Here is a 22050-nt window from a genome sequence, read left to right as displayed (position 1 = left end):
ACGCACAACAAATAAGACATAGAAGACATAGAAGACAAGACAAAACTAAGAACAGGACAGACAGGGGTGTGCGTGTGTGTGGGCCCTAATACGCATTCGTAAGAGTATGTTGTTTTATTTAGTCTAGGCTAACTGTTGTGAGTGGCTTTTGAATGGGCCTACACTACAACATTTACTGTTCCTCTAACCTCTCTGGAATCGAGTTTCATGATGACCATATGACGAAGTAATTCTGGCCTTGATAGTTTACTCAGAATGTCCTTGCTGTAGAATGTGAGAAGTCACTTGCAGCTCGGCACCTGCAGTGCAAGACATCAAACAACACGTTTATGTAATGTAGGCCTAATTATGCATAACAAGATGACACTGAAAATGAAAGAGACAGATAAACTCACCTCTGGGTCAGGGTGACTGTGAACTCCGATTGGTGACTATCTAGCTCCATGACACAAGGGTCATCTTACACTTGGTGCAACCAAATGTTCCACCGACCATGAAGTGGACCCTGTCTAAATCCAACACTGGATGCAACCTCCTGTGATGGCCTGTGCCTGTCAGCAGAGGCCTACTGCCCACAAGCTGGGTTGCCACAACAACCAATATTCACCTTCCACAGCTTGTATGGCATCCATAGGAGAAGGTGATGCGTGTTTAGGCGGTCAGATGTTGGAGGCTGGTGAGAGATGAGGACAGGTTGTTATGAACAGAACCAAAGGCACAGGTTTGGAATTGGGAATGCAGCCTGCAAATAATGAAAATATTACAAAAAATGAGTTACGCTATATCAGTACTGAGCACTCATTGAGACTGCATGGCTGGTTGGAGCAAAGCTGGTTGTTCCTTCCGTGGGGTAGGTGACTTGGTCAGTAAAGCACACAGTCAAGTACCTTAAAACCCACTTTTAAACAGCTCCCATTTGATCTCTATGAACATGAGTTACTTCCGTTGTTAAGATTCAGCTTTGCAGCGGCAACATGGGGTCACCAAATCTTGGCTTGCTGAATTGTCAAATGCATGATTCATTTGTGAGTGTCAATACATCGACTAATACCATTAACAAATTTAGCGGTGGTTAGTGCTTGTGGCCCAATTTCAGCAGGTGTTGCCCCTTGTAGGCCCCTAAACTATCCTGGCTATTACCAGACTATATTTTAAGATTGAACAGTAGTCTGGGGAGTCTGCTCTGTATTTTCTACTGCGTGATCAATGGGCATAGTTCAAATGACTCAAATGTACGCATTTGGATAGTCCTTCAACCAATCAGACCAATGATAAAGGTGCGCCAGGTGGTTACGTCAGTTTGTGATTGGTCCCCACAGATTTATAACGGAAGCAGGACAGAAAAATTAGGAGGTTTCCAGCCTGAGCTGCAAAGCAAAATCAAATCACCGGCAGATCGGACTCTAACCCTAAGCAGGACCCAAAGCATCTTTGATCAACGTCAGTAGCCTACTGTATCTCATTCATTTTTGGGGCTGTAATGGGTGATTGGAATGACAGATTAATAGGCACACAGGGATGTAAAAGGCTATTTTTCATATATATATATATATATATATATATATATATATATATACATACAAATATAATAAATAAATACATAAATAAATTAAAGGTGAAGACAGCCTTTTATATAGGCTAAAAGACGATTTGGAACTATGGAGAAAACAGTCGGGATTCTCCTATTAGAAATGCTCAGATTATGTTAAGAGAGCATGGTTTCCCATTAATCAATTTATTTTACCGTCTATGCAATCCACCAAAGACATTTTGTGAATCCACCCATATGGAGCCGAGCTGCAGTGTGGGTACACACACGCACAAAAGTTATTTGATTAGCATAACGTATTGACGTAGCTCCAACGTAGGCGCTTCCCTGTTTCCGCCCCTCTCATATGGTGGTTGTTGTCTTTCCTGAAAGCAAAATCTGCTTCGTCGATGTTGTAGTGGGGCAAGTTTAGCTAACCTTCGCAATCCAGCTAGCGTCACACATGACAGCGCAATTGTTAGACACGTGGTTCCCCTAAGGAATCTGAGATTAATTGAGTTAGTTTTAGCCAAGACATGTCGTCGGACAAAACATTGGTATTTGGTAGCCTTTTAGATGTTCAGTTTTAAGGCTGGCAGATTAGCTAGCAGCTAGCTAGCTAGCTAGCCACTTTGCTAGCTCTAAACTACATAGAGAAACATTAGCTTTTATGTTAAGGCGTAAAGCAACTGACTACCTCGATATATAGCTTTCGTTTTCGTAAATTCACGTTCTTAAGAGGTCAGTTGTCAATTTTACTGACAAACGATATAGATAACAATTTACATTTTCTAAATAACTTAGAAAGCACGATCTGTTTCTGCCAAGCCTGAGGAGGATGAACTGGATTTTCCCTTTGTCAAAGGGCTCTGGACCAATCCCACCTCTCAATAGTTTACAACAACAGAGACAGAGGCAAATCGAGTCACTCAAAACTGCCCATGCAAAGTAAGTAATTTAACCAAGCGATTATTGTTCAAATGTCTGGCTATATTGTTGGTTTATGTTGCCTAACATAGCACGCTAGTTCTGTATGATAGTTAATGTTAGCTCTCCGTGTTGTTGTGTCCCCTTGTCGTAACTGTCATGCGATGGGGTAAGATTAAAGTATTAGCCAGCTAACTAGGTAACGCAACGTGCATTGTTTACTCAAGATCTCAGACAGGCCTGTTTTGAATCTCCTCTGTACCCCACAGTGCTTGGGAGTGCTCTTGCTTTCCAAGAGATTGCACAACAACTGTTGCTGGAGTGTGAAATCTTTCACTTGCTAGCTGGCGAATGACGTCCAAAATCTTGTAAACAACGAGAGACCTACTCAGATTTTACTTTCTTGGTAGTTCCTAGTTGTTTTGGTGTATGGGTTGATTGGTTGCTGATAGCACTTAATGCCACCTGACTACCTGTTTATGTTTTTTTTCCTCAATTATTATTTTATCTAGTATCGCAGAGATCCAGAAAGATGTGGAATACAGAATTCCTTTTACAGTCAACAACTCGACTATCAGCGTCAACATGTGAGTTTAACCGCCACTGGCACATTGTATTTTTGTGTGTGGCCACATGATATTGATGTATATTTGATTTAAGAATGTACTTAACAATTAGCTTTTCCTTTCTATCCACAGATTGCTTCCACCCCAGTTCCCTCAAGAGAAGCCAGTGGTCAGTGTCTACCCACCTGTGGGTCATCACTTAGTAGACAGCAACAATGGCACAGTCATCACCAGCCCCCTTCTCACCAATGTCAGTACCCATCTTCACTGCTGATATATCTGTAATGATGTATAATGTATAATGTATAGACATTGTTATTAAGGGTTATAGTCCTTTAGACAACGTCAGTAGGTGTTGTAGGCTACTTTGTCCATGAAATGTAGTACAAAACACAAAGGCATGTCTGCCCTTGTGTTTAGAACCTAATAATTTAAAAATCAGTCTTGCATGTGAAGATGTGTTGGGGTGTGTTACTGCTAATATGACTCTTGAAACTTTTTAAAATGAACACTCTTGGTTTGATCTGTTTTTTACAGTTTTTCCGTGTTACTATTTTACCTCACTCATACTGAAAACTGGTGTTTGTATAATAATAATACATTTTCTTGGAATTGCAAATGTTTGATCTCACGTTCTGTTTTCCGTTGTGTGTACAGTTCGGGATGCACTCTGACTTGGGGAAGGTTATCCAAAGCATCTTGGACGAGTTCTGGAAAAGCCCACCCGTTCTCATGACCGGCACCACGGGCTTTCCTTTGTGAGTAGCTGGTTGCTGTTTAGGCTCGTCACCCATACAACCGGTTGAGTCACCTACTAAAAGCATACAAGTGTTAAATCCAACACTTTATGAGACTTAAGTAATCATTGAATTCAATGCTAAATTACATTACATTACATAAATAGTTGAGCCTCCAATACACTGCAAAGATGTTAAGAACGCTGATACTGAAAAGGAATAATGACAGATATTACTCACTGGCTGTAACGGTTAAACTGCCAGGCCTTTAGTTACCGTAACCAGTACATTGAGACAGCACTTATTGCAGACCTCGTGATAATAAGAGTGCGGCATCACATGAGCCCTTGTTGCTTCAGCACAACATGGCGCTTGATATAGACTATGGAATTCAAATGACTGGGCTGCAGTTCACTTTCCTCTCTGCATAGGCTGACTTTCTCCCTGTAGGCTTCCAAACATTAGCATCTACCCATATCAATGCAAGTCTTTTGTTCAGTGAAACAGAAAATCTACATCTAAGTACCGAATAGCGAGAAGCATTTTTTTCCTCGGAAGAAATGCTTGGGCATATAGTGAACATAGTCAAGACAGCTGCCTGCCAACAGTATGGTTACTAAAGCAGTACTTTCAATGTGTATTACAGACCATTGTATTTGTTTAACTGATTTGAGATCATGCTACCTTACTGTAACAAGAAACCGCTCTAGATGACACTCCCAGTAACAATGACATAAATCGGAGAAAACAAGTCAAATAAATCAGTAAAATAAGACCAATCAGAATAACCGTTTCACACTACTGTCATGTTTGCGTCCCTCCTCCAGCATGTACAAGCCCTCTGGGATGTCCCCGTACCCCCCCCAGAGTTTCCACTTCGTCCCGGCCTTCCCCCCGCAGGACAGCCAGCGCCCCATGGGCCCTGCCTCCATGCCACACGCCGGGACGGAGCCACACGCGGCACCGCGCCCAGCCGCGCCCGCCTACGGCCTCATCACAGACCTGCCACTGCCCGTGCCCACCGCCGACTCACAGGTACGCACGGACGCAGCATGTACGGGACCAAGAACGTCTTTGCTGCCATGAAACATGTTCCGTTACATTTCGCCTGGGTGTCAGTGGACCAGGAATGTGCACAGTTTTCACTGCTCAGGCCGTGACCGATGTACATTTGTTGCTTGTTTTAGGTTGGGGTGAACGGTCACATGTACAAAATGCCAGAGATCCCAGAGTCGTTTGCAGAACTGGCAGAGATCAGGTAAAACTAAACAAGGCAGGGTTTGGAAATTACGGTTTCAGTTCCTTTGAAATGGATTTTGTTCCGTTTGCCTCTTACAAAACCTTTGTTTGAGAAGCTGAATTAATTTATAGACTGATTGATTGTGATGTGATTGTGATTGATGTGTCCTAGTTTGTCTCAGCTGAAGGACATGAGCGACAAAGAGGATGTTCTTCTGGAGTTCTTTGTGTCTCTACCCCAGCTCAAACAGGTCACCAGTGATAAGGAGGAGCTGGTCAACAACATTGTGGTAATGGCCAGTAAGTACAAGCAGCTGCAAACAGCTGGTTGCATTTGCAGATACATCCAAACAAACAGTGACATGCCGCTTCTATGCATGCCTGTGCCAGTTAGACATTCAGTGATTGTTGGTCACCAAACACCAGAATCCAAGGCAGCAATGCTCAGGTGTCTCTCTTGTTTTGATGGTGTCATTAAACGAGAATAATCTCTTCCTTTCTCTAGAGAAGAACCTACAGCTTGAGCCCCAGCTGGAGGGAAAGAGGCAAGAGATGCTGTTTAAGGTAAACTCCTCCCCACAGTTGCACTGGAGACATTTGCCATTCAGCAGCAGTCATGGAATTGTTTCTGTCTTGTAGAGATGTATAAGTCAAGCCACCAATGGTGTATGGATTTGTCCTAGCTCCACTGCAAACATTTGTTCTCTGTGTCTGTTTTTCTCCGCGCAGTATGAACAACTCACCCAGATGAAATCCAATTTTGAGACAAAGATGCAAAGACAGCACGAGCTGAGTGAGGTAAGGCCCAGTAGCTGAGGAAGCACAAGACCTCATAGTTTCATCACCGCCACCATTCAAGATGGCTACAGGGAGATGGTGTGTGTTTGAATGAGCTCTTGTTCATATCTGGGCTCCAGTCTGTGTACAGCCCCTATCAGCACAACTTGTCTTCCTATTTAGTCATATGATGCATCTAAATGAAACGAGACAAGACACGTCAAGTTGTCCTCTTGTATCATTTGTGACTTAACCATGTCTGGACAGAAGCAGACAGGTCTCCATCTACAGATAGAGTTTCTCTTAGTGCCTTTTCTCAATCCACATTCATCTCTCTGAGTCTCCGGGGCTGTTCTTGCTGTAGTTCCCTTATTAGCAGGTATCCCTTTCTCTTCTGTACAGAGGTGCCAATAATCCAATTGTCTCCAGGTCAATAGTTAATTGACTTGACGTTCACTTGACATTCTCTTTAGTGAAGCCTATGACACGTTAGCGGAAGGAAATAATTGGAGAGCATAGGCTTTTCTGTCATCCAGAATGCAGGGTTGAGGTTGGCTGATGTTGACTGTCACAGAGGGTGCCTCTCAACCTCTCTCCTCGATGCCCGATCCTCGAGGGGCGTTCCCACTGATCCATAACTAAAACTGGATAGACTATCCCATTGTTGCCGCCCCATCATTCTTTATGTAGATCAGTGAGGATCGAGGCCCGAGGAGGAAGGGAGGATGTATAAAAGCTGAATGAGAGGCACCCTAAAGCCCAATTCACACCAAAGATTCCCGACGCGACGAGACTGAGTTGCAGCGGTGTGAATTAGAAGTTGCACGTAGTTGTAAGCCGTCGCAGAGCATTAAACACGTTGAGTCGCAGTCACAAGGTTTTAGAACGACGCGTCTCGTCTCGTCGGGAACCTTTGGTCTGAACCCTACTTAAGAGTGAAGCATGTAGAGTCTGATCTGGAAGCAGTGGAGACTGACCCAGCAACCTGAGTCAATTAGCAGGGTTACAGTTGCACTCAGTCAAGGGCTTTAGAGCGAGGGTAGATTGAAGAGTGGGGGTGAATAGGGCCCAAAGAGCAGACAAGTGCGCCTTCACGTCACCAGAGCTGCTCTCTCCCCTCAGAGCTGCAGTCTGAGCGCCCTGCAGGCGAGACTGAAGGTGGCGGCCCATCAGGCTGAGGAGGAGTCCGAGGAGACGGCCGAGAGCTTCCTGGAGGGAAAGACCGAGATCGACGACTTCCTGACCAACTTCATGGAGAAAAGAACGGTGAAGACACACACTCAGGCAGAGATTGTGTTGAATAGTGGATATAGAGAAGTTGCATTTATATGTTGACCTTATTTTTTTTATCCAAACAAATTTAAAGTGATATAAATTACTCATCTACTCTCAGACTTTCTTTAGTGCCCTGAAAGACCTGTGAGATGGACCTCTAAGATTTTGGAGGTCCTCTGTTAGGCATCACTTTTAGCATATAGTTAGCGCCACCATATGTATCATACACTCATACCACACTGCATTTACATGGTACTGATCGACTGTATTCATCCACATTTGTTACATATTTTATCCTGTTGTTTTCTTTTACTGTACTTTTGTCTACAGTAGTTCTTCGTTTATGTACTTCTACACATTCTGCCGTGTTTATTGTATTTATTGAACCGCACTACAGTAATTTCCCTCATATAAGCCGCATTGTGTATAAGCCTCAGCACAGTGTTTTATGCAAGTTTAAAGAAGTAAAACCATATTAACACCATATTAACTGCTCCCCTGTATTAACCTCATAGCGGAAGAAGTTTTGCAAAATCAATGTATAAGCCGCGGCTAATAGTCGGGAAATTACGGTAATGCTGTGGTTGAGTATAAGAATGGAGGTATTTAGTTGTATTCAAGCTGAAGTTGTGTCTGTGTGGCTCTTTACAGCTGTGTCACTGCAGAAGAGCCAAAGAGGAGAAGCTGCAGCAGTCCATCAACACCCACGGGCCCTACTCCACCACCCACTAGCTCCCCCCATGCTCATGGTGCTTTCTATCACAGATAGAGGTGTGGTGTGTTCTCCTGGCTCATTTTGTAAATGGCTAATGTTGTAAACTAGTTCTAGCTTTTAGCAGCTGCTTGACCTTGTGGTTCATGACCAGTTTGTCTCTTTATATGCGTTCCCAGGTTTGGGTCTGACCCACCAGCAGAAGGGTTCAACGGATCAAGAGAAGAAGCACATCTTGTGTCACTTGGCAGAGAGGAAAGTCCTTGTGGTGGAAAACCCCTCAGAACTAGGCAGACATTTATGAACTGATATTGGCATACAATTTGTAATGATGATGTTATTGATTGATGAGTTTGTCTGGGGGAGGGAGGTCCATTTACTTGAATCTGATATGGTAATGCTGCCGAGTACTTACAGACTTAATGACAAATACTGTATTTAAATAATGTTGATAATAGGCTTTATTATAATCAAACACACCGTGTATTATATGTTGTTATTTAATTTGTTAGGTTAATTAAAAAGACATTTAGAAAAAAAAAAAACCTCCTGTGAAATTGAATACCTTTTTTGCCCAGTCTCTGTGTGATTGGTCAACTTAATTCTTTTAGTTTAGTGCAGTTTGTCACATGTGAGAGCATACCTTGGAGCTAACACTTAGTTTGAAGCGATGTTCATGAGTCATGGCTCATCCATTTCTTAGTTTGATCTGATGATAAGGGATCATTCAAGTGTGATGGGCCACAGCATGTGACATGAGTGAGTCATAAGTTCTTGTATTGATGTCTCTAACCACACCAGTTTCTAAATGAAAAGTACCTGTAGTTTGGATACAATAGCGGGTGCGTTTTCATAAGATGGACATGTGCCTCTGCAAAAGTCATTCATACAACTACCTGCAAACATATAACTACATGTTTTAGTGACCTGGTCAATTCTAGTATGTTTTCAGATATTAGTCTTTGATGGGCCTGTAACGGACTGGATTCATCATTTATGCTTAATCATTTAAGTTTTTAATAGCTCAGTCTAGTACACAATGTCCAGATGGGGATAAGAGTGGTTAAGGTTCCCTGTATGTCAGTGTAATAGTGAGCCAGCGAATTAGCCGACTTGTGTATGACTCAAACCCAGGGTGGAAAGTGAGCTCACACGCATGAAGTGTGACTCATCTCAGTGAAGTATGCGGAAGTCCGTCACACACCCCAGGAGGTCTGGACTCTGGAGTGACACTAATAGGACTCATCGATCACTGCCTCCCTCTCCAGAGAACAGAGTATTAGCAGGGAGAATGGCCATCTTTAACACAGAGAGCAGCGTATTAGCAGGGAGAGTGGCCATCCTTAACACAGAGAACAGAGTCTACCTGAAACATTTGCAACAGAAACAAACATTCCAGTGCCCCCTTTAGATTAACCTCATAAGAAAGCAAGTCATCAACAACTGTTTGTTGTGGATCAGGTATTTTAATTACTAAGGGCACGAATAACAGGGTGTACCAGACATCAAATATAGCCAGGTATGATGAGGATAGTGTGGAATGAGATCCCTTTTTAGAGAGAGAGAAATGTGGTGCTCTTCAGATTTGGAAAAAGGAGCTTTAAAGTTTGTCACAAATGCGAAAAGCACTCGAGTACAGTTAAAACACAGTAGATACACACACATTCACAAACAGAGAAATGAGAAGTACACCACCTTTCACAATGTCGGCAAACTGAAAGTTTCTCTTATTTAGTTTGCTCCAACCTGTAACGGTGGTTGTTCCAGACGTGGATGTCCCAATCTATCCTTAGGAATAAATGTATTTCTAGAATAATTTTGCAAAAGAATAGCAAAATGACTATGACTAGCAGTTGGCAAGGGTGGAAGAGTTAAGGCTAAACTCTAACACTGGGTCCAAGATGCAAACTGACTAGCATAATTTCCCTTCTCAGCAAGATTTCTTTTATCGGCTACACTAAAACCTCTTAAGAAGCTCCAATTTAGTTTTGGAGGAACGATGTTTGAGGTACTGTGCTGTTACATATTTATGAGTATCATGTATTTTGGCAGCAAAATGGTCTCAATTAATTACAGCCTAAGTTGGACTAGTTTCACTGACTTGAGCGTATTCATTGAAAACAGAAGGTTCTAACAGACTACATGTGTCCTATTTGTCGAGGCTATAATTAGAATGTTAGTACATTCTTACGATTAACTTCTCTAGCTAATTACCGAGACAACAGATTCTGAATAACAGTGACTTTGTGAACCTGAGAAATAAAATAGAAAAAGGTCTATGCTGCGTATGGAAAACCACAACCAGTGTCAATGGTCTGAAAACAAAGTTCACTGCTTAAAGCAGCACAAAAAAACCCAACACAATTCCAGTAAAAATGTTCAAATGATAAAAACATAGCTTAACACAATGTATTGCACATATAATAAATAGTTGTTTCCCTTAACTGTAAACAAACTTAAGACATTTTAACTCGAGAAATAAATCTTTGTCCACATTTTGTTCACTTGTCTCATGTGGGCCCAGAGCAGCTCTGTGCCGCAGTGCTTGTGCTCTGAAACACGTACAGTGTGTATTCCCGCCCACAACCTCCAGTCCACAAATCATATTAAAAAAAACAGAGTTTCTAAAACTCGGCTCAGGGGGTTACAGGGTTCAGATAAACGGTCACCTCCTCCTGTCCCTTCCCATCCCACCTCCCACTACATTTCCCCCTCATCCCTTTCTGGAGAGCCTGGATTTGTACTCAGGCAGTGGCGTAGGCGGCCTCGTACAAATCAGGGTCCTTGTCGTCTCCGCCGCTGGAGGAGCGGCTGCTGAGGTCGGCTACACCGGACTCAAGGTCGCTGCAGGCCGAGAGGTCGTCAGGTTCGCCCGCACCCAGGGCCGAGACGAGGGTCAGGGATACGGGCGGCGTCTTGCGCTCCCTCTCCGGGCCCGAGTCCACGCAGGGGAAGTAGTCCTGAGGGCTTTGGGCCACGCCCTCTCCCGCCGCGTCTGAGGCCGGAGGGGCACGCCGGGGGGTCCAGTCACTGGCTCTGCTCGTCGTCCTCACTACAGCCTCCGCCCTCTTTCCCGTCAGCATGGCTATTCTCTGTTGGGACACAGGGCCACAGGTCACCTCAGAGGGGCTGTACTGTGACTGTCTATGCAGTAGTAAGTGATGTGTGACCAACTGATAAACTATTTGTAAAGAGTTAGTAAACCATTTCTAAAGCAGCATAACACATGCCGTGTGGATTATGGCAGTGCTTAAAAGAAATGCACAGGTTAAAAAACACCACTGGAAATTCTGACATGTCTATGTCCATGCAATTACATGACCACATGCTGTAGATAACATGCGCAGGTGGTTTATAAATTCTGATACGTTTACTGTATAGGAATGTCTACAGTCTAACACAAAATGATCTATAGGCATGGGTATGTATGTTTATACAGTATGTGTGGGTGGGTGGTGGGTGTGTGTATGGAGCTTATTTATACAGTCTATTGTGTTGTATTTGTGTGCAGATCTGGTGTGTGTCTTTGAGTGTGTGTGTGTGTGTGTGTGCGTGTGTCCGTCCATGGTCCATGTGAATTTAGTGTATGGCCTTTGTGCCTTTGTCTTGAGTGTCTTGTGCAGAGCTGGTATACACCCTGTGTGTGTGTACAGCATGCGTACATGCAGGGGCAGAGCTGGTGTATGCCGTGTGTGTGTGTGTAGCTGGTGTATGGCCTGTGTGTGTGTGTGTGTGTGTGTGTGTGTGTGTGTGTGTGTGTGTGTGTGTGTGTGTGTGAGTAGAGCTGGTGTGTTTGGCCTGTGTGTGTAGCTGGTGTATGGCCTGTGTGTGTGTGTGTGTGTAGCAGGTGTATGGGCTGTGTGTGTGTGTGTGTGTGTGTAGAGCTGGTGTATGGCCTGTGTGTATGTGTGTGTGTGTGTGTGTGTATGTGCAGCGCTGGTGTATGCCTTGTTGGGTGGGCGAGCGGGCCGTCCCTCGCGGTACCTCCTGGTGGGTGGTCAGCTCCTCCTCCAGCTGCTGCGTCTCCTCGCGCACCGCAGACAGACACTCGGCCGCAGACTGACGCGCCACCAGCGCCGCCGCCCGCTCTGCCCGGTTGTACATGCTCTTCCAGAACCTACCGGCACAGCCAGGGCACACACACACACACACACACACAGAGAGAACAATACAAACACACACAAACAGTACAGAACAGTGACGTGTGTGCATTTAGTTCAATAAACAAATCACAGAATTTACAGACCTGTCTAGTCCATCAATAGTGCTCGCAAAAGCAACACAATGAAGATCTTGTTTAGTAGATTGAAGCATTTAGATGTCTTCCGTGCAGTCCTTTGTGTTCCTTAAATGTTTACGCCCTAACAGCCACATGGGCTCATGCGTTAGATAAATCAAATCACCTGGTTTCTCCTCCCAGTGACCGCTAAAGCCATCCATACACCAGAAGACTTTGACAAGATTTTAGAAAGATCCTTGAAAGATTGTAGTCTTTTGTGTGAAGCTTGAATGAGGGGCATTAGTTAAAAGGCTCCAAATCTTTCAAGAATCTTCCCAAATCTTGTCAAAGTCTTCTGACGTATGGGTGGCACATCATCGGCACATCACCTCTTGCCTAATCCTGACCTTTTAACTCACTGTTCACTGTTTCAGAGGGGACCATAGTAATGTGAAAAGCATGTTGTGTTGGTTGGGTTAAGGGGGATTGCGTAGTCCAGAGTAAAGGTGACTGTGAAAAGCATGTTGGGTTGGTTGGGTTAGGGGGGATTGTGTAGTCCAGAGTAAAGGTGACTGCATGTTGGGTTGGTTGGGTTAGGGGCAATTGTGTAGTCCAGAGTAAAGGTGACTGCACGTTGGGTTGGTTGGGTTAGGGGCAATTGTGTAGTCCACAGTAAAGGTGACTGCATGTTGGGTTGGTTGGGTTAGGGGGGATTGTGTAGTCCAGAGTAAAGGTGACTGCATGTTGGGTTGGTTGGGTTAGGGGGCAATTGTATACCAGAAGACTTTGACAAGATTTTGGAAAGATCTTTTGGTCCAGAGTAAAGGGGACTGCATGTTGGGTTGGTTGGGTCAGGGGCGATTGTGTAGTCCAGAGTAAAGGTGACTGCATGTTGGGTTGGTTGGGTTAGGGGGGATTGTGTAGTCCAGAGTAAAGGTGACTGCATGTTGGGTTGGTTGTGTTAGGGGGGATTGTGTAGTCCAGAGGCAGCACACTCACTTGAAGCAGTAGGGGGTGGTGACGGGCCGCAGGACCCCCTGAGCCTGGCTGGGCTCGTCTCGGTACAGCGGGTTCTGGAACTCCGCCCGCTGCTCCCACAGCACGGGCCACACTGAGTGGGTTCGCTCACGCAGCCTGGGGAACACACAGAGGCCAGCCAGCTATCAACCAGTCGTCTGCCACACTGGGGGAACCAGTCAGTTCCCCCACACTGGGGGAATACAACTGCGCTCCGAAAAGACATTGCCATTTTCTTTTATCTATTTCAAATCACTACCGTAATTTCCCAACTATTTGCCGCAGCTTATACATTGATTTTACACAATTTCTTCAGCTTTGAGGTGAATACATGGGGATACTAAATATGGTATTAATATGGTTTTGTTTCTTTTAACTGCCATAAAACACTGTCCTGCGGCTTATACACAATGCGGCTCATAAACTCACGTGCAACACTCAATAATAGCACTAGAGTCCCTCTGAGGCTTAGTTAGTCAGCCTACTCAAGACCTCTAACACAAGCCCAAATACAGGCCAGGTAGCACCAGCAGGCCAGGCCAGGTAGCACCAGCAGGCCAGGTAACACCAGGTAACACCAGCGGGCCAGGTATAACACTATAGGGCCAGGTAGCACCAGCGGGCCAGGTAACACTAGAGGGCCAGGTAACACCAGGTAGCACCAGCGGGCCAGTCCAGGTAGCACCAGCGGGCCAGGTAACACCAGCGGGGCAGGTATAACACTAGAGGGCCAGGTAACACCAGGTAACACCAGCGGGCCAGGTAACACCAGAGGGCCAGGTATAACACTAGAGGGCCAGGTAACACCAGCGGGGTCTGGGCTCCACAGCTCACCTCAGGTCCCTTCTCTCCTTTTGGCAGTTGCCCAGGAAGTTGCCGTACTGGCAGGAGTGCACGTGCATGTGCAGCTGGAGCAGGAAGCGCTCGTTGAACTCGAAGGCGCACGGGAACTGCTCCATCAGGTGCCACACACACTCCAGGAACTGGTCGATCACTGGAGACACCTCCTTGGGGTCACCCTCCAGGTGAGCATACCTGGAGAAAAAAAACATGTTTTTCGTTTCGGGGTTTTATTTGAAAATGTATTTCATTTGTTTTTTCCAATACCCTTAATACTGTGATATATACTCAGCTACAATACATACATGGTAACATAGCCTGGGTGATTCCAGATGAACCTGATAGCAAATTTGAATTTGCTTTGCCGGTCAGTTTGGAAAGGAGCCCATAGACGTCCATTTCAACCGTATTTTCAAACACTGCTAAATTCAAATTTGCTAACAGGTTCGTCTAGGTTCACCCAGGCAAATGATAACATTCAAATTTGTAGGAAATGTTATTCAGGAAAATGATCTCCTATATTTTCAAAGACTGTACCTGTGAGAGAACTTGTGTCCAAATGATATCCAGTCCTTTTCGATTAGAATCTTTTAGATAGAATATAGAAGTAGAGAACAGGGTGAGACTGCAGTCCATCAAATCAGCTGAGAAATAAACTGAGTCATACAAGAGGAAGTTGCACTTTTCTGCAAAACATTATGTCTGCTGTTGCCAAAACACTCAACATCAACATCATATGAGTAGATCCTTGCGTTGATCTGTAAAGTGTATCAGGTCTGTTATGATCTGTGTGTGTGTGTGTGTGTATGTGTGTATGTGTGTGTGTGTGTGTGTGTGTGTGTTTTAGTTGGATTATTACCATGAATCCTTTCAGGGTGCGGTAGTAAGGGTCCAGAAGGACACTGGCAACTGAGCAGGCCTGCGCTGTTCGATCCCAGCCATCTGAGCAGTGGACTAACACACTGATCCCTTCTTCTGCTACAGCCTGGAGACACACACACACACACACACACACACACACATTATATTAAAACAAATACTGTAGCAGTCATGATGTAGCCCTGTTTCACTTTTTGAAACATAAACTAGCCCTAGCTAAAATAAACAAATAAGTTTAACAGATTTTTGACTGCACCTTTGCTATGAAGACACCTGCATCCAGAACAGCTTTGATGTGCTTGAGCCAACCAGAGTTCTCCAGGCCCCAGAGGAAGTCTCCCATGGATGGCAATCTGAACTCTCCCACTGAAATACAGGCCAATCGAGCTTTAAACATAGCATAGCAACTCTACAGTCAATAAAGAGGAAATGGTTACAGTTTGTGCTTGTGTGTTTATCTCATTATGATCTTCTCACACATCTGCACACAAAAACAAATCCAAATGAACATGAAACAGGAAGTGTACACACACATCTCACACACATTTCTCTCACACACACACACACACACACACACACACACACACACACACACACACACACACACACACACACACTAATTGATTACAGAGTGATCATGTTTGACTTACTGTCGACGATTTTCTGTTGGCTGTTCCTCATGACGTGGATGTTTTCAATGCCGATAAACTGCAGTTTAATATTGGTGTAGTGGTCTTCATTCTCATATCCTTTTCCAGCAGCTCGATTGGCCATTGCATTCAGCTGGAGGCACACAGGCCAACATGTATAAGACAAACAAAAGTATGGGGCCTTTTTGAGCTGCTTTTAAGTACGTGTCTTGGTGATCCTATCAGGTCAACATGTATAAGACACACAAAAGTATGGGGCCTTTTTGAGCTGCTTTTAAGTACTTGTCTTGGTGATCCTATCAGGTCAACATGTATAAGACACAAAAGTATGGGGCCTTTTTGAGCTGCTTTTAAGTACGTGTCTTGGTGATCCTATCACAAGTGATATGCCGAGACAAGCCGGAAGATGTTGCTGACCACTTGTGTCTACATTCTACTAATTGGAAACGTCGTTTTCAAGAGAACTCTCCTTGACCGGAATGCATCAGAACACATTAGCGTTTACACTACACTCAGGCTCACAATGTGTCTTGGTGATTGGTCACACTTGTATTTAGAACTGACCACTTGTGATCAGATCACCAAGGACACATTTTAAAAACAAATGTAAACAGGTTCACGACCACTACGGTTTCTAATCCACTACCCCAAATCAGAAAGTTGGGACGTTGTGTACAATGTGAATAAAAACAGAATGTAATAATTTGCAAATCTGTTAAGCTCATATTTAGTTGCAAAAAGGACACAGGTGTCATATCAAATATTGAAAATGAGTGCTGTTTGATACTCAATTCAAAAACTGCAGCCAAAATTGTAAAAGCCTAAATTGTACTGGGACATAATACAGAAAATACCACCATCTTATCTGGACCTGAGCTGAATTTAAAATGGACTGAGGTAACATTGAAAAAGGTCCTGTGGTTAAACCAATCAAAATTTGCAATTCTTTTTGGAAATAATGGACTCATCTGGGATAAAGAGGATATGGTCTATCCAAGCATCCAACCTTTCCAACATGTTTTGATTTTCAATTCGAAACCGAACATCTACAGCATTTACAGCATCTTGTTAAATGAAGAGGTGACGCAACACAGTGGTAAACATTCCTTGAAACATGTTGCTAACATGAAATTCAAAATGTTATGTTGTCTAAACAGGTACATTAACAATTTAAACAAAAACACACACCCCCCCCCCCCACACACACACACACACATTGGTTCTAAATCCACTCTCACTAACACTCCAAGTTTCACCATCCATTCCATTGATAACTCCTCTGTTAGCCCCTCCCCACAGGTTAAGAGTCTGGGTGTCGTCCTTGATGGTACCTTATCATTCCAAACCCACATCAATAACATCACTCGGGCAGCCTATTTCCATCTGCGGAACATCAACCGTCTCCGCCCGTCCCTTACTCCCAACTCCACTGCCATCCTAGTCCACACCATGGTCACATCTCGTCTGGACTATTGCAATTCCCTTCTCTTTGGTCTTCCCCACAAGTACATCCATAAACTCCAACTGGTTCAGAACTCTGCCGCCCGCATCATCACCAGGATCCCATCCATTAATCACATCACACCTGTTCTGCAACAGCTCCACTGGCTTCCAGTCAAATTCCGTATGGACTTTAAGATTCTGCTCCATACCTTCAAGGCCATTCATAACCTCTCTCCCCCATACATATCTGACCTTCTCCACATCAACACTCCCTCCTGGACACTCAGATCTGCCTCATCCATCAGCCTCACTGTGCCTCCTGCCCGTCTGACCACCATGGGGGCCAGAGCCTTCAGCCACTCTGCCCCCCGTCTCTGGAATTCCCTCCCACCAAGCATCAGGAACATTGACTCACTCTCCACTTTTAAGTCACATATAAAAACCCACCTTTTTAAACAGGCCTACTCCCTTTAACATTATATTTTATGATCTAGTATGTTATTATTATTATTGTTATTATTTGTTGTTTTTTATATTGACTGTTGTTGTAAGGTGTCCTTGAGTGCCATGAAAGGCGCCCCAAATAAAATGTATTATTATTATTATTATTATTACTTAGATTGGCAGGAACATGTATTAGTTACCTTTGGCCTTGTGTCCACCACATACATCATCTCGCTGGCTGGGTTGGACTTCATGATGGACTGGATCATCTGTTCGTCCTCTGTGGAGCGAGCACTGAAGCCGGACAGCGGCTGACTACTGCGACAAATGGAGGCCTGATAGAGACAAAGGAAGTCACTCCTTAATAAAACGGCAAGTTAAACTATTCACTGTTGACCTTGCGCTTTATTAAGGCACATCCATTCACACAGCCCTTGCCCGTCCCATATTTGAACATTGTCATTGGTCATCAGCCAAACTCCAATCGAAATGCAGTTCTGATGGTACACAAAGACATTCAAACATTTCACCCGGGTCAATCACCTGAGGTCTGAGCGTGAAATCTGTCTAGTCACAAGCGGCATGCTGGTGGTAACTGCATAGATTACATGCATCATAGCTCCTGATGCTAAACATTTTTTGAGCTCACACATGGGGATAGCGTAAAATTCTGTGACTGGATCACTGAGCAGAAGCAGACGAACATAGGGGCAAAAGGTGAAGTGCTGACAGCATGAACATCCTGCTATTCTTTGTCCCCTCTACGGTAATGGAGAACTTGGAGCACAGAAAACTCCGCCTGTGTTTCAACACTGTCACGTTACATCTTATGACTGAGGAAACATCTACGGAACATGACTCGGCATGAATACTGATCAGGCCATTACAAATTAGTTGTTCAGCTCTATCACAATGACATTTAATAGCAGATGTACACAGAGTTGCTCATGATAGAGGGCAGATACAGGCTACATTCAGAAGCATGTGCTGTTTTGAAAAGTGAACCCCATGACCATGACATCCCTTACATCTCCCTCAACAGTCCTATTTGCATATCTCCTTGCTTGTCCCCATATCTTTGAGGGTTCTCTGTAGATCTTTTGCAGAAAGAATTAGGGGTTATTTAATATGACAAAGAAAAAAATACTGAAAATCTACCTTCTCTCTACTTTCTTCTTTTTGAGATATCATAAATGATCACCAGATCACTATTCCTGCTTCTAGCCAACAGAGGCTGAAAGAGACATGTCAAAGCAGCCAGGACGTTGAGAGAGACATGTCAAAGCAGCCAGGACGTGTCACGGCCAACTTACCCCATTCTCCCGGTGGTAGTAGGACAGCACAGGGAATCTTCCTCGGCTCCTGAACTTGGCACTGCCCACAATGATGGACGGAGTGGCCGACTTTGGCACATACAAGTCAGAGGGGTAGGTGTCACACACCTGGTGGATACAGCAAAACAACAGCTTGAATGAACCATCGTATAGCTTACATCGCGTATTCAGTAACGTTGCAAGTCAATGCATGTAGATTTATGCCCTGAGGCTGCAACAACACACAGTGTGCAATTAAGTGTCATATTTTCAATGATGATAAAACTCATGTTCAGCTACACTGTCTGTCTGTCTGTCTGTCTGTCTGTCTCTGTCTGTCTCTGTCTGTCTCTGTCTGTCTCTCTCTGTCTCTCTCTGTCTCTCTCTAACATTGACCTGTAATCTTTCAACCTGTAAGCCTTGTAAATTATTACTACCATATCTCTCACACTACCATCTCAGTGCGGAACATCCCGTGACGTGAGTCCTTACCCTGTACTCGCTGTTGGCAGGCGTGAGGCACCAGAGGTTGCTGGGTATTCCCATTCTCCCGTACTCAGCCCGCAGGTCGATGAAGCTCCAGGCCTCCTCGCGCTCATCCTTGTTCACGTTGGGATGATAGGAGAAGCACGACAGCTCAGTATACCGCTCTAAGAACAGGAGAAGCCAGAGAAGAGTCTTCAATACTAGTGCCACTGCATTAACCAAAAACGCATGGCACAGCTTCTGTTCATTTCAGCTATTCATTTCAGCGTCTTTGGGTACCTTGAAAAGCGCTATATAAAACCTATGTATTATTATTACTATTATTATTATTTCAGACAGACAAGAAAAAAAAACATTAACCCAGATGAAGAGATTTGTCTTATTGTTACACGAGTGTAAATAGTCATGAGCCCACGGTTGGAGGCTGCACATGAGTTTCAGCAGCACACCTGGTCTGGAGAGACGTGTCAGGGAGGCCTGCACATCCACACAGTCCCTCTCCTGGGGGATAAGGAAGTGGTAGACCTGGAAGTTCTTGCAGCGGATGATCAGGGGACTGCCAGAGGGGTTGGTGAGGGGACGCTCGATACTGCTGATCACACTGTGCAACACCTGCGGAAATAAACAGGATAAAAATGGGGGAAAACAGTCATTTATAACATTTGATTTGAAATATCTGGAAGATAATAAAAATAAGAGAATAAAGCAGAAGCAAATCACAGACAGTTAAAACCGAGTGTAGTTCTCCATTATAATATCACATGTGTTTCTTACCCATGTCTCCTTGCGAGCCTCTGTGTTCTCAACAAAGATGCTGTGCGTGGATGACAGATACAGTGTCCCCACAGTTGACTTCCGGGGGGTCACTCTGTCGATTAATCTCACGTTTTCGACCTGTAAAAGACAGCAGAAAACCGTAATATTGCATGGCACATATAGCCCGTCAATGAATGAATGTCAATGAATAAAACTGTTACATTGATCAGAATGTCAACACAAGTACAACGAGGTTTCAGTAATGATTTACACACAGTCCCAACAGCTGCCGAGAGCTGTGTATTTCCCATGGCAAAGACGTGTTCCTAGTCCATCCTTGTTCTAATATTGTGGCGTTTCGTATGTTGCACATAGGCCCTATATAGCCACACCATTTGACAGCTACTTCCTCTCGTTGCCACTGCTATTTCACCATAACCATCACGCACTCTTCCACGTATCCAAACCGGTCCGTGTGCTTGAGACGTCTGTATAAAATAGCCTTGCAGGTTCATACAACACAGGCGGCAATGAACAGATGACATGAATGTGCGCAAATGCAGGCTTTCGCCCCCAAGTAGCGACGAGCCCTAGCCGTAGCCTAAGCTACATCTTGCATCATGAACACAAAGGATGGCAGCCGCTATACAATCTACACTCGAAACAACAATAACTAGTTTTGTCTCTTTGCTATAATAGAGAATAAACCGAAAAATAGAAATAGGGGTTGCTCACCTTAGGCGTCCTGATATGCTCCATCTTCAAACGCAACAGCTAAAATGGTGCGCCGAGGAAAATCGTATAACCTTCTCAGAAGACACCCGATCCCTTTTCAGCAAAATATAAGCATGCACATGTCCACAACGATGTTACTGATGGACTGTCCTGCAGGTAGCCCACGCCATCGCCATCGCCATCATTATCCGCGAGGCGGTCCGTTTGGAGATTCCTAGCACCCACCAGTCCTCCTCCGGTACAGGCACAGATGACAACAACACGTATCGTATTCGTGGAGATTATTATTTTGCCGAGCAGCGCCTGCGCAGACTATCCTGTTCTCCCGGTGTAGGGATAGATCTGAAAATTGGGCTGCTGTCGGCAATGTGGGCCTAGCCCTCCAAACCACACGCACCCATAAGAAAAAAAAAACACATCATAATAGACCACCAGATAACCTGCTAGGCTATTATATGTTGCTTAATTATCCTGTTGTTTGTTGTAAATAGGTGGCAATGTAGGCTAGCCTACTGCAGGCCATTCATCGCTAAAATTAATAGGTTAATCAGCCTATATTTTCTAACCCATTATGGACCTCTTTTACTGTGGCGCAAGCAAGGCTACTTGGAATATAGTTTACACCTGCTTTATTTTATTTAGTGGTCACTTCAATTATAGCCTACTACTATAACGGAAACATCTGCGTATTTGCATTTGCTGATTCGGATGAATAGCCTAATTAGAGTGACAGTTTTGTTATTGTTCGTCAAGGCAACCCGAAATGGTGGTCTAGGCCTAGGCTGTACATTTTACTTGAACACAGTAGTAGAAACACCACCTATTCATGGGTTTCATCAGGACCCTTTCCACGGATGTATAAAATATTAAACACTACATTGTAATGCAGAATGCGTGGAGCTTGATTAATACACTTGGAAAGGGACCTGATGAAACCCATGAATATAGGCTACTCGGATTTTAAGTTGTGTAGGGGATGTGGACAAAATTGGACCTTCATGATAATGTAGTTCTCTCCATAATAGGCATTCATTCTGCTTATTAAATTGAGCCAACAACCTTTCAATAAATCATGCAGTGATTTTACTATAGGCTAAATCTTGGCCACTAAATTGTGCGCTCATTTTGGTATATAGGCTATCTCGTTTTAATTCATTTTCCATTTCTTTTTATTTTTCTTTTTTTCTTATTTTCATTTTTTTTCTTTTTTTTACACATTTTGGTAATTATTTTAGTGTAAAAATGGCTAATTGGACAGAACCCTTGGCATGCAATGAAAATCATTATTTGGTTTTGAACTCTGCCTATGGCCTACTTCTGACAGTAGATGGCAGCACATTTTCAATGTTCCTCCCTTTAAAAACTTGGTTGCTGAATGTTAGGCCTGTATGCTGTTAATCATTGCATTTGTCTGCTGTGGGATGGTAGTCCTACGGCGGATATCAGGTAGGAGAGAATATATATATATATATATATATATATATAAAGTTGTCACCATCATATTCCC

General features: G+C 44.0%; 2 protein-coding genes across 3 annotated transcripts; one reads left to right on the top strand and one right to left on the bottom strand.

Annotated features, from left to right (window-relative positions):
* The first annotated feature begins 1912 nt into the window (after window positions 1–1912).
* Window positions 1913–8293, top strand: vps37a (VPS37A subunit of ESCRT-I). Its single transcript, XM_062522936.1, has 12 exons — window positions 1913–2476; window positions 2968–3042; window positions 3154–3271; window positions 3679–3779; window positions 4586–4793; window positions 4946–5016; window positions 5170–5297; window positions 5503–5561; window positions 5727–5795; window positions 6897–7040; window positions 7701–7820; window positions 7941–8293. Exons 1-11 carry the CDS (start codon window positions 2367–2369, stop codon window positions 7779–7781), a joined length of 1164 nt encoding a protein of 387 aa, XP_062378920.1. The 5' UTR covers window positions 1913–2366; the 3' UTR covers window positions 7782–7820; window positions 7941–8293.
* Window positions 8294–9216: 923 nt separating this feature from the next.
* Window positions 9217–21961, bottom strand: mtmr7b (myotubularin related protein 7b). Of its 2 annotated transcripts, none has more exons than XM_062522915.1 (14): window positions 20544–21959; window positions 19827–19946; window positions 19502–19664; window positions 19059–19216; window positions 18567–18695; window positions 17454–17588; window positions 15367–15499; window positions 14973–15082; window positions 14697–14822; window positions 14375–14424; window positions 13832–14032; window positions 12980–13114; window positions 11746–11878; window positions 9217–10853 (listed from the first exon to the last, which is right to left on the bottom strand). In XM_062522915.1, exons 1-14 carry the CDS (start codon window positions 20565–20567, stop codon window positions 10506–10508), a joined length of 1965 nt encoding a protein of 654 aa, XP_062378899.1. In that variant the 5' UTR covers window positions 20568–21959; the 3' UTR covers window positions 9217–10505. The 2 variants fall into 2 exon arrangements, with proteins under 2 accessions (XP_062378899.1, XP_062378908.1); XM_062522924.1 differs by having other exon boundaries at window positions 10651–10853; window positions 11709–11878; window positions 20544–21961.
* Window positions 21962–22050: the final 89 nt, after the last annotated feature.

This window comes from Sardina pilchardus, chromosome 2 (assembly GCF_963854185.1).
Source record: "Sardina pilchardus chromosome 2, fSarPil1.1, whole genome shotgun sequence".
Lineage (NCBI taxonomy): Eukaryota > Metazoa > Chordata > Actinopteri > Clupeiformes > Clupeidae > Sardina > Sardina pilchardus.
Note: the sequence above shows the minus strand (reverse complement) of the source record. Positions and strands in the feature narration are given on the sequence as shown.

Coding starts and splice junctions, on each gene's coding strand:
- vps37a (XM_062522936.1), top strand. CDS start 2,367: ATGAACTGGATTTTCCCTTTGTCAAAGGGCTCTGGACCAATCCCACCT. Junction 5,298..5,502: donor CAACATTGTGGTAATGGCCA/GTAAGTACAAGC, acceptor TCCTTTCTCTAG/AGAAGAACCTACAGCTTGAG. Junction 5,796..6,896: donor GACAGCACGAGCTGAGTGAG/GTAAGGCCCAGT, acceptor CTCTCCCCTCAG/AGCTGCAGTCTGAGCGCCCT.
- mtmr7b (XM_062522915.1), bottom strand. CDS start 20,567: ATGGAGCATATCAGGACGCCTAAG. Junction 18,696..19,058: donor CTGCCAACAGCGAGTACAGG/GTAAGGACTCAC, acceptor TGTATCCACCAG/GTGTGTGACACCTACCCCTC. Junction 17,589..18,566: donor ACTACCACCGGGAGAATGGG/GTAAGTTGGCCG, acceptor TGTCTCTATCAG/GCCTCCATTTGTCGCAGTAG.